Genomic DNA, 12790 nt, shown 5'->3' with positions numbered 1-12790 from the left:
ACTGAAATAATTTGTAAGTAGACCAGTGTAAGTCTTTTTTCGAAAAAAAGAAGTGATACAAGAACATTGATTGCATGCTACTTGATCGCTGCTTGGATAATAATACATCTAAAAGTTACACTGGTTTTCTTACAAATTATTTCAGTTTTACTCCCTTTCAGTAGAAATTAGTGTTAATTAAAACCAAAATCTAATCATGTGCATATCTTGACACAAGTGCATGAAATTCAATGTGAATTAAGGAAGCTCAAAAGGGTTTTCAGCTGAACGTGCGCGGGTAAGCCACACACACAATTCTAAAAGCTTTGTTTGATTCAAAATGGGTCGCCAGAAATAAACAATATTATTTTATTTTCAAAACTGCATCATCTGTCCTTTAGGGTGCGTGCAAACAATGTAAACAGCACAATAAGCCAGTCAAATGTCCTTTATTTGATTGGATAAATGAAGTGATGAGTGACAAGCGATGACAAGCTAAATTCTCAGGCTGTCTGTTTTTGCTCTGTTCTAAATTGGTTAAACCAGGACACTACTTGTATTACCGTCTCAAATTTTGCACATTCTCTTGACCAATTATGGTAAAATGGCATAGTAGTGGAATAAGAAACTTTAATTTAAATAATTATTTGATACATGCATAATTATTCTTTTTACTACAGAAAATCTTTGAGTATTTGTGCAATTTAACACCTTTGCAAGCACAGATGGCTACTGACTTCATTAAATACCGCATTGATCATAATGCTGTTATGCAAAAGGTACGATGTATTCTGCTTTACTTCACAAGTACCTGTCATGGTAATGATGGTTGTTCACCTTTAAGAAATTAAGGTATAATACTTCAATGCAGGTAAAGGAGAAATTATCAAGCACCAACAGAGAAAGAAAAACTGTACATGAACGCAGTCAGTTGCCTCAATAAAGTGTATTGATCGGGATAAATTCCTGCCTGAAAAGTTGGTGTTCTTAATTTGGCCATGCAGAGACATATTTATGTATACAATTAATATTTATTATAAGTACTGCTGTGGATGCGGCACATGCTTCCATCTTAAAGCCACTGTCACTTTGACGGGGTAACAACAGTGGTAACAACAAAGTGCTTTATTGTCATTGATACTCATTAATCATCATCAAACTATCTTGGGTTGATTTGAGAAGGGAGTTATGTTGGGGTCAGGAATATGTATAATGGACTGCTCAAGAAAACTCTTGTCCAATTATTGTGCAGGACAAGTACAGTGTACAGTAGATTAATTTTCATTCTTGGGCAAATGACTTTCTCTGACTACTTGCCCCACCAGGCAAGCAACCACTCAATCAATGAAATAACTGAAAAGATGTCACAAGACAAAAGATTACATTGTTTTTCTGCTATGAATAGTTAATAGACCCAGGCAAGTGGAGAAAGCTCATGGGAAAGTGGGATTTTAACTTTGCATGTCCAGGGCCTGTAATGCAATGAATAATAGTCCATTGCAACTAGTTACTACTATACTGTTATCAATACTATTTGTTTTAGTTGAATGTCACTCAAGAGGACTTAGTTGCTCTCAACAAGTCGACGTTAAAACTCAGAGGAGATGTAAGTCTCTCAGTATGTTTTTGGTAGACTTTCCACTTGCAGATGACTTGACGGATTAAAATCATTTAAAGGGATTACAGACATACATGTACATGTATAACAAAGAGACGTCAATTTGTGAAGTAATGTTTAAACAAGTAAAGCTATGATCTTCACAGTTATGGACGCAATTTTAGCAATTGCATGGAGAACCCTGAAAATTTCAGCCTGATCTAGGGATGCTGGTGTGAGGCTCTAATCAACTGGGCTGTGAAGCTAACCCTAGCCATAGTTAGTAGAGGCCCTAACATTGGGAGCTGGTCATTTCTGGGTTCTAATTTTTGCGTGAGAAATGAATCAGTCAATGAAATGATATATCAAATGAATCACATACTGAATTGCGAATATGAAATAGTTATGGACGCAATTTCAAATTTCAAATTTTGTGAAGTCCTGAATTTTTCAGGCTTCCTCGCCTCGACCCAAGCCCCCACTCGTTTTTCACACACAGTTCTTTTCGTTTTTCCAACTATCTGGGAGCCTGGAACAGGCTATGGAAAGGTCTATTACATAATTATTTTATAATTCTCCCGATATTGTTAGAAAAGGTACTTTTACCATGGTCGAACGATCATACCTAACCATATGGTTGGGTCACAGAATATGGACTTTGGACTTTAGACTTCGGACTACGGAATTGAGCTGGATATTAATCAAGATATTGTAACACAAAAAATCACTAAAATACTTTGAATTTTAAAGAAAATCTGCAAAAATTCCTTCGCACATAGTGCAGTGTACCCTTAGTATGTTGTTTTTTTCTGAGAATAAGTTAAAAGTGAGGCAAATAAACATACTATGAATTTAGAAATTTCTAGTTTCTAAAGAAACTGTGATGCTGCCTCGGTGGGAGAGTGAAACAGGAAAATTTGGTTTTATCAAATGTGTTGATAAAGGTCGAATTACCACCGTGAACGATTTGGAAAGCTGACGTTTGGAGCGGTAGCCCTTCGTCAGAGCTACTATGAGTTTAGACTTTGTTAAAGGACTTTGTAAAAGGACCAGCTTCTGAGTGGAAATATGGCTGACCACTCAATGCTTAGAAAAAACCAAGTGCTCGTTGTAAAATAAGGCTGACATACCGGTAAGGAAAATAATGAGAAGGTTGAATCCCACACTGGTTTAATTTTCAGCTGAGGAATTTAACCGAGTTCGTTCACCTTGTGCAAGAAGGAATGGAGCTGGCCCGACTACTGCGTCTTAACCTCTCCAGCACTGAAGGTCTGCAAAACAAGTCTAGTGAAGAACGCACAAAAGAAATGTGGAAGAATCTAGGCCCAATCATATGTGGACCAGATCCTGAAGCGCAACCATCTCAGAGAGTGGTGGATCATATGGACATGTATGACTATCATTGCCTTACAGAAGGTTGTAAAACAGCGGCCCTGCGAATTATGCTGTACACCTTGCTTCACAATCCGATAATTCTCTATTCTCCCAATGGAACTGCTGCTGATGATGTCATCAAAAAGGTGATTAAAATGGTGTCTTCTGAAATAAGACCTTTTTTTTTTTAATTTGGGATTAAAGTTTTCAAAACTGTAGCTCTGAAATACAGTGTACATGTAATGAACTCCATACCCTCGATGGAGAATGATTGTTCGAGATTCCTGCAGGGTTACACCGTCCCCTAAGAGCACAATGGCTTCTTACTTGTGTGAAGCCAATGTCATGCTGCAAACATGGAAGTACAACCCCTAGACGAGCAAACATTTTTGTTTCCATGTTTTTTATCGTGCTGTAAATCTTGAGCTTGGCTTGGTGTCGGACTAAAGATGTTAAAGCTAGTATCCAGGAAAGTTCTGTATTCAGAAGCTCTGTACAACTAGTATTCAGGAGCTCTGGACACTGAACTAAAGGCTTGGAAACTTTTTGTCCTTAATCCCAGAATCTCTCCTCTTGTGGAAAGTAAAGAACTTGGGATGCTTTTTGATTTAAAATTAATGACTATCGTCAGGTTAATGAAGTCATTTCATTTTCGTTTAACTGTTTTTTTCTACAGGCAAACAGGACGTTTTCAGACATAGAGAAACTGGAGCACCTCGCTGAAGATTGGTTGAGAACTTCACAAAAGATCCGTTCAGTGTTGCAACGTAACGAGTCTCAGCATTACCTCGGGCTTGTGCTAAATAGTGAACACAAGTGTCTTCAACGATATGACGACTTGACATCTAATACCACTGGATACAGGCCTGGTGATTCGCTCAGGTAAAATATTGTCATTAGTTATCGAAAGGTAGAAGTGGTCCTCACACTCACTTATAGACGGCTGAGAAGTTCAGGATGCTTCAACGGGATTCGAACCCATGACCTCTGCGATGCCAGTGTAATGCTCTACCAAATGAGCTACATGTATGAAGCCAATCAGTTGGGAGCAGATCATCTTGTTGGGCTCTGCATGTGTTCCCGTGAAAGGCCTTTTCATCTCTAACCCGCATCTCAAATATGTGCATTTATCGCCATTATTCGTTGTGGTTGTAATAATGAAACCCGTCGTCCGGTTATCGGCGCAATTATTTGAAATACCTAATCACCCAGGCGATCTGAACAACATGTACCTTATTCGTACTAATTTTCGCGGGGCTTAGTTTTTGCGAGTTTTTAAAGATCGCGAAATTTGCACGAAAATTAATACCCTGTTATGAAACCCTGTAAAATGAACTTTAGATTATCTTGTCCGTGTTATTTATTTAAGTCTCGGAGATAGACCTCTTTTCGTCTGAATCAATATAATCTTGCATCCTTAGTGCAGTCGTCAAATAATCCATTCCTATATCTGGTTCCTTGTCACTCGCGACAACAAAACTGTTTGTATTTGTTAGTTATTTTTCTGTTCTTTGTCGTGGCCTCCATTTCAATAACAACTTCAACTGGAATTTTCAACCCCCCACCTTTTCACAAGTGGTGATCATCGGTGCTTCGCAATCGCATCCATAAATTCGGGTCAAACGAACTGAGACGGTCTAATTTTCGCGAAATTTAGTTCTTTTTGACATAGTTCTTTCGCGTAATCGCGAAATGTAAGTCCCGTGAAATATTCCTTTCCATTTGCGCAAAATTTTAGTTAGCACGAAAATAAGGACATTGAAATAAGGTATGAAGATCACTTGGATAGAATTACCCCGGTAGGTTAGATTGGTCACGCAAAATTTGAAGACCCTATGTGGGAATACGACAGGTCCACCGATATAAATTCTTTGGATCTCTGTGTCCTAATATAATTTCCAAAGAAGATGCACCCTGTATCATCCTTTCCAATGAGATCCTTAGCATGGATAAAATCGCTGCATTGCAAATTTACTTCCTGCAACGCTAATGTTTGCAACTTGTTTCGAGACAATCTTGGTCTTAGGAAAGTCATAATTTAATAGGGAGCTTACACACGCGTTGAGACGCGGACTGCAACCAGAAGTGAGCTATTTTCCCTTTTAACTTGTCTCCACACAACCACACATACATTGCTAAGTATCTTTTTTTCTGTTAGAGGTGATTGGTATAAAAATATGGGAGACACCACTGTCCTGGCATGCGAAATATTCTCTTCCGGTTGCCGTCCGCGTCTCAACAACGCGCATGCTTAATCTCCGAAGTATCTCGTGTACGCAGATGCTTTTTTGCCACATCTCTTGACGATTAAATGCCCGATTAATATGTTGGTTCGTGTTTCCGACAGTATGCTGTAGCTATTTATTATTTTGACAGACGAAGTGAAATTATCGAAACAAAATCGTGCGAAAAAATCAAGCAAAAACCTGCCAACGCCATGCAAGGAAACTTTGCAGCGTAACTTTGCAATATCCGTGCAGTTTTATGTAAACAGATGGCTAATGATGCCCGACCTTTGACGGACTATGTGGGAGTAAGTGCAAACATTGCTGCGCGTCGTAACGCTTCCTTCTCCCTGTCTTTTATCTTTACAGAGAATACCAAGGTCTTGACGAGCTGCTAACCCGCAGTTGTGATAATTCTAATCCCTTAATAGAACAGCTGGATACTATTGACAGTGTGGCACAGCTCTGGTTGGACATGGCCTCAAAACTTGATCTTAATATATTCAGGGGCTTCAAGGATGAGAAATCCCTGTTGAATTTTGCCTTAAATGTCAACAACTCAAAAGCCAGAGACTCCTCTAACGTAGTAGCAGGTTAGTCGGTCCTGAGAAATGTATCTTTGCAGCTCTTTGTTTTCTCTACTAGCAGAGGTCTCTCTCCTTTTTGCATTTGCCGGGCTGACGAGTACGGCGGGATTGAAACTCACTTTGTATGATGAAGCGCTTGTTAAGACAAGTCTTGTCACTCTGTCAGACCGAGGGCAAGCTCTAACGGACAAACTGTTGAAGAAAATCTTAGAGAAGAAAGACAGCAAGCCCAGGAATTTGCTTCCCCTACAAAATGCTAAGCATTGTAATCTCAGATAGGCAGGTCAGTTCAATCTGGTTTTCAAGACAGACAGATTTCGAAATAGTTTTATGGTTTTTAACACACTTAAGGTTTTCATGACGTAAATTTTTTATCCGGATATTTTTGAATCCGCAACTTTTTCTTTTCGGATACGCCTTCCGTCCACACGTATCCGGCGAATACGTTGGCGAATCCGGAACTTTTTGAATACGCTCTCCAAAGTGAATATATTTGAATCCGATATGAATCCGGAACCGTGTGGACGCCAAATGTTTTTATCCGGATGACGTAACAAGATCGAGCCCAGTTTCTTAACCGTGAAATAAATTCTCAAGATGGCTGATACAGGGTCCGAAATTAACTTTTTTATATGGGTGACAACTGGCGACTGGATAAAAATTTTCAGTCGCCAGATGGCAAATTGTGGTCGCCAAAAATTTTCTCCTGAGAATGCACGTTTTGAACGTCTTTATGGAGACTAGAAAGCAACGACCGCGCGGTCTTGTGTATGTCTCAAGCATTATTTTTCGCTTTCGAAAGCGGACATTTTCGAGAGAAAATACACCCGACCTGGAATGTCCATCTGCCCATTTGTTGAAAATTTCAGCCACGTAAACACCAGTCACGTTCTGTCGCACACGAGCCGCCATGTTATTACTGTGCTACATTGCTCGCACCAGTCCCTCAAATCTCTCTACTGAGTCGCAGTTTTTTCGCCCGCAATACGTATTTTATGAAAAACCGCAAAAAAACGTGGCGGCTTGCGACGTTATAGGAGACCTATGCAGGTAGTTAACGGGAAAATTCCTTTCATTTTTATTTCAAAAACATCGATTCGGCAGGATAAAAAGTAAGACGCTTGTTGGCAAACGGCTCTGAACTTAATAGTAGGTCGCCCACTGGCGACCAACTGTGAAATTCTGGTCGCCAGTACTCAATTTTTAGTCGCATTGGCGACCAGGAAGGCGCAATTTCGGACCCTGTGATAGGGGCTTCATGGCGCATACTGTTACCTCTGTTTCCTTGAGGAGTCCTGAGCACTAGAGTGAATCCGGATACAATCCGGATACGTGTGGACAGGCAGCTTCGATTTGAATACGCAACGTGTGGATGGAAATGTTTTTGAATACGGAAAGAAACAGTTTCGGATTCAAAAATATCCGGATACGTGTTGACGGGGCCTAATAGTAACTAATTAGTTCAAGATCCTGTTAGTTCTTAGTTATTATGTGGTGAATCCAGATGTTTTGTATATATAATATTAATTTAATCTTTCATTCTGTAAATAAGACGTAATTCAACCCTTGGGTTGCAAAGTTTTATTCAATAAACTATCTCTATCTCTTTGATCCAACCGCCGTCCACAACCTTGGACAGCACTGTTCAAACCCCGCATGCCCCATGATATGTTTCCTGACTGTGACTTGAGCCTGCTGTGTCCAGCCCATCCTTTACAATAATTCCGCTGTCTTTAAGTGAGCCCACATAACATGAAGTATCACGTGAGGATTCGGGTGCTAAGTAACCAACGCGCATGCTCAACACACTTGAGTTTTGAGCCATGGCAGTGGTCTCTTTCCGTGTTCGTCATCCCAGCGAACGCAAAAGAAAAGAGACTTCTGCTAGCAGGGAACTCTTCGTTTGGTCGGAAATGCTAAACTTTGCCCAGGCTGACCGCCACTTGAAGGCTAAACCACTGGTGATTTTGGTCTGTGGGCTTGAAGGGGCCATCTTCGACTGATCCATAACTTTTTTTTCCTATAGGTATCGTGTTCTTGAATATCAAGGCTAACGCTAGCCTGCCACCACATGTCAAGTACAAAATACGAATGAAAGCGACGTATTTCACTCCACCAACCGACAGCATCCGGGATTCTTACTGGAAACCGGGCCCACAGAGCTTGAGTCAGCGATACTATTATGATCTTGGATTCACCTTGCTCCAGGATCAGATCGAAAGAGCTGTTGTTGATTTGCATGCTGGGAGGGACGTTATCAAGCCTGCAGTATATTTAAATGAGATGCCATATCCTTGTTATGTCAAGGACAAGTAAGACTTCTGTTGACCCTACGGTCGAGTTTTTTTCGTTTTTGTGTTGTGCGTTTGAGCAGTGTCACTGTGTTGTATCAAAGTTTGGATTTTTGGGTCTCATTTTGAGCAAAACTACGGTATGTTTAACAACAACAACCTGCACCAAAATTCCCTTATCCAGAAAATGGTATTGCAATAGTGATGATCGATAGAAGAAATTATGTCTGAAAAATGAATAAACTTTTACAGAGCACACAATATAAGTAAATTTTGTCTTTCTGAAGCTTCATAAGGTGGCTGGAACCAGTTTCACCACTTTTAAAAGACCTTGTTATCAGGAGGGTTATAACTGTTATACTGTATCACGTAACAGCGATGTTATGGTACCACATGAAACACCAACTATTGTGTAACAAATTGCACCCACTATTTCGACGTAATAGGTTACCATGGCAACATGAAAGCTCTCCAAAACCACTATAATTTATTTCGCCTTTACTAATCTTGTTGAATAGTAATTAGCAATCTGCGATAGAAGTTAAGAACTATCGGCAAAGTTTTAAAAAATTAATGAAAGCCAATCCAGAGCTACTTTAAATTTAAGGTTTATTACTTGAGTGATGGTCATTGGCCTTTCGTTTCTTTTTTCACACAGTTTCATGTTCATCATTGAGCACATGATGCCGCTATGCATGACAGTGTCGTGGATTTACACAGTGGCTTTGGCAGTGCAGGCAATCGTGTATGAAAAAGAACAGCGTCTAAAGGAAGTCATGAAGATGATGGGTCTGTCAAATGCTGTTCACTGGGTTGCCTGGTTTATCACTTCGCTGGTTGTCATGTCCATCACAGTTTCGCTATTGGTTGCTATCCTCAAGGTATTAAACAGTTTTGCTCAGCCTATAGGCAATGTGTTTTTCTCCCGCATCACGCGACTTCTCTGCCTCGCGCCTGTAACGTGTTCCATGTTCGCAGAGAGAAAAATCTCGACAGTGCGAAGTCCAAAACACCAGTGTGTGCCCTGAGAAGGACTGCTGTCTGTCAGGCTGCATGAAGTTTTGACAACCTGAGCTTAAGTGTACCTGTTTGTGTCAGCAAAGAAAATAGAAAAAGAAGAAATGAACCACTGAATTGAGAGACTGGAACAGCAAGGTTTATTTGTGTTGGCTGTTCATAGGAATTGTTGGATCGTGCATGCAAAAGTAGTAATTTAAATAATCTTACGTAACACCATCAAAGGGGCTCTGTCACACAAAATGATGCAATTTCATGACACCCAAAATACCCAAAAAGTACAATGAAACGTTGCATTGACGACAAGAGAAATGCAGCAAAAGGAAAGAAAAGCATGGATGAACACAAATGGACAAGATTGAGATGGATTGCATTTGCGACAGGGTAATCTTGAAAAAAGTCGGCCCGACGTTTTTGAAAACTTTTATGGCAAATCGCCTCGATAAAGGTCGTTTTTGCTCAGAATGATCTTGTTTGTAACTTAACGATAATTTTATCAGTAAAGGATTCCACATTACCATTTTCGAGTTTTAAACTCGTGGTTAACTAAAGATAAACACCCTAAAATAACTTGACGTTGCCCCTTTAAGGAACCTCTCTGTAGGGAGCAACTATAGGTAGATATTTCCGATATTTTTTAGAGTTGAATTAGCCACCACAAAACTCAAATCCGGTGAAGAGATATTCAGTTGAAACTCAAAGCATCGACATGCTGATCAAGCGGCCTAATTGCTGGGCCACTCCTCTGCCTCATCTCAAAATGAAATTGAATATTTAGTTTTGCTGTTCTCAATCCCCTTTGGTCTTGAACCATCTTCCGAGGAACGGTTCGTTTCCGGAGTTACAACGGCCTTTTTTTCAAGGAGAGTCAATGTGGGAAGACTCTGTTGAGAACTGTGTTTTATTCTTATGTGTAACATAAAAATACCTACCATCACAAAAGTTAGACTTTGAAAGAGGGTAAAGTTATTCCCTTCTATCTACGTCACTAATCGCGTCTTTTTTGCCTCCACAGTATGGCAAGGTTTTGTCCTCTAGTGACCCGCTGGTTGTATGGGTGTTTCTTATGATGTTTGCAATCGTGACAATCGTCTTCTGTTTCCTGATATCTGTATTATTCTCCAAAGCCAAGCTGGCGTCGGCGTGTGGTGGCATCATCTATTTTCTGACCTATCTCCCTTACGTGTTTATCTCTATTCGAGAGGAGGCTGGGTTCGTGAATGTTTCTGCCAAAGAGAAGATGGCCGCCAGTCTCCTCTCTACCTCTGCTTTTGGCCTGGGAGCGAGGTATTTTGCCATCTACGAAGAAGAAGGACTCGGAGTGCAATGGTCCAACTTGGGAAAGAGTCCTGTACGTATTTTCTTATACTTTGTTTATGAGATTTTTTTTTCTCACCGGCGAAAACATTACAAAGAAAAGATAAAACAAGAGTTCACGTGTTTCATGTGCCTCTCGTGAACGTTTCCAAAAGAATAAGTTTTAAAACGGGGATCTTGTTGTCGTTTCCTCGGGCTGAAAAGGGTCAAATGGATCTTTATAGAAAAAAGGAAATCTTTGGCAGTCCACTGGATTAAGTACGGAGATCGTTTCCTAAAACCCCTTTTCGCAAATTTTGCCTCGTTAGCAATAGCCAGCCCTATTTCTCATTACATCTAGGTGGTGGTTCTGGTAACATTGATCCAGGGGGGAAATGGTTAATAGTCCACTGGATTACGCTAGTAATTCTCTTAATTTCTTTTTATTCGATCTTTAGAGGAAACATTACATAATTTCAGCTGGTATAGAGCGTTTTCACCTGACGTAACGGCGGCCATATTGGTGTTCCAAAACAAAGGAATGGCGGCCATGATGGTGTACCAAACTGATCCTGCGGGAATTGAACTCTATTTTTATGCAAATACTTTCTTTTGTTTCAGTAATCCATTATGGCTGCTGGTCACGTGTGAGTGAAAACGCTCTATTGAACTACAATAAATACGGATTACAGCACATAATTTCAGCAAACCTCTCATCGTTGATCACTTAATTCTGTGACGATATCCAGTAGATTAGTCCTTAAAGCCTCGGCTACACGTTGTAACATTAGGGAACTTAAGCACATGCGTATTTGAGAGGCGGACGGCAACCGGAAGTGAGCTGTTTTCCCTTTTGACTTGTCTTCGCACAACTACCTTTACATCGCCAAGTATCTTTTCTCTTTTAGAGATGATTAGTATAAAACTCTTGGGGACATCACTGTCTTGGGACGGAAAATGTTCCCTTCCGGTTTCCGTCTGCGTGTCAAAAACGCGCGTGCTTAAGCTCCCCATTTAGGGAGCTTACGCAAGGACGATGACGACGCCAAAGAGAACGTCGTCTAAAAATTATATTAATTTCCCGATATTGTAATAAGTTCGTTATAACCCCGACTTGTTTGGAATGGAAAGTGTGTATCAACATTGCAGGAATAAAAATGGCATGAATTGTGTGGTTGTTTCGGGAGAAAATTAGAAATGTCTCGTCATGTTCTCACGTCCTCTACACAACCTGAAATTTGATCAATTCACGTCGTTGTCAGGACAAGGACGGCGAATAAATGTACCAAAATGAAAAACGAACGTGCAGGGCATGCAGAGCTTTTGTTTTTGCTCATTAGAGCTATTGTTATGTTGCGTAAGCGCCCTGTTGTTAGCAGAACACTTCCCGACATTGTTATAAGAACGCCTCTAACGATCATACGCATATAGCATTGTTGAAAACATGTCACGTTAGTGACGTCCGCCATTTTGGATTGCTCTTGGTTCTCGGATTGGAGACTGGACCCTTCACTCTGATTGGTCTTTGCCATTCAACTTTGTTGAAAGGGCGACTACACGCTTTTACATTTGTTTTATGTTGGAGAAAATGTTTGATCGAAATAAAAACAATTTTCCAACAAAAATGTTGAAGAAACGTCATCAAACAAACGTTGATCCAACAAATGTTTTATAACAATGTTTGAATGTGCAGCCGGGGCTTAACCCTTTGACTCCCAGAGGTGATTATCATGTAAATTCTCCTCCTCAATTTCAATGAAATGTTAGTCACACAGGTATTGAGAATGAAGATAATCATCAGTTTAAGATGTGATATTGATATACCGTATTTATTCGGGTATAAGCCGATCAATTTTTGCACCAAATTAAACTGTAAACTAGTGAAATCTCTACAAGATAGGGGGTTCGGTTTGTAGCCGAATATTTTTGCAAAAAAAAATTTTTCTAATGCTGCAAGAGCTTCAATTGAATGCTTATGTGCAGCTATAAGCCGAGAAATTATCAACAACACAAATTACCGGTAGTTTGCGTACGAAAATCATTGCTGTTGGTCACCAAATTCTCATGACTTCCTAACAAAGAAAGCTATGGTACGAGGTAGGAGAATGAACGATTCGATCTTGTATTGGGGATGAAAGGGTTAAGACGTTTATTACCACTGTGAGACCAAACTTGGAGTATGCCATGGCAGTATGGGATCCATACAGACAAGACCAGATTGATGCAATCGAAGCAGTCCAGCGGCAAGCGGCGAGATTTATCAAAGGAGACTATAGCACTAACTCTGTCACAGAGATGTTAACAGTCCTTAGATTTAGATTCTTTAAATGATATACGTAAAATTCATCGATTTAGTATATTCCATTTAGCAGTCAACAATTGTATTGCTTTGCTTATACCTGATTATTTTTTACTGAAACAACG

The 12790-nt window shown here is 40.0% G+C and overlaps 1 protein-coding gene across 2 annotated transcripts in view; it reads left to right on the top strand.

The window, feature by feature from the left end:
• The window catches only part of LOC138022063 (ATP-binding cassette sub-family A member 2-like), a 78521-nt gene that overhangs the window by 11717 nt on the left and 54014 nt on the right, over positions 1 to 12790 (top strand). For both annotated transcript variants that reach the window (XM_068869097.1, XM_068869093.1), the window contains exons 8-15: positions 660 to 758; positions 1523 to 1585; positions 2758 to 3096; positions 3627 to 3832; positions 5545 to 5768; positions 7789 to 8074; positions 8712 to 8934; positions 10086 to 10421. In XM_068869097.1, the coding sequence (XP_068725198.1) occupies positions 660 to 758; positions 1523 to 1585; positions 2758 to 3096; positions 3627 to 3832; positions 5545 to 5768; positions 7789 to 8074; positions 8712 to 8934; positions 10086 to 10421 (1776 nt within the window). The remainder of the gene's footprint in view (positions 1 to 659; positions 759 to 1522; positions 1586 to 2757; positions 3097 to 3626; positions 3833 to 5544; positions 5769 to 7788; positions 8075 to 8711; positions 8935 to 10085; positions 10422 to 12790) is intronic.

Source organism: Montipora capricornis, chromosome 2 (genome assembly GCF_036669925.1).
Source record: "Montipora capricornis isolate CH-2021 chromosome 2, ASM3666992v2, whole genome shotgun sequence".
Taxonomy (NCBI): domain Eukaryota; kingdom Metazoa; phylum Cnidaria; class Anthozoa; order Scleractinia; family Acroporidae; genus Montipora; species Montipora capricornis.
This window is presented reverse-complemented; position numbering and strand designations above follow the sequence as displayed.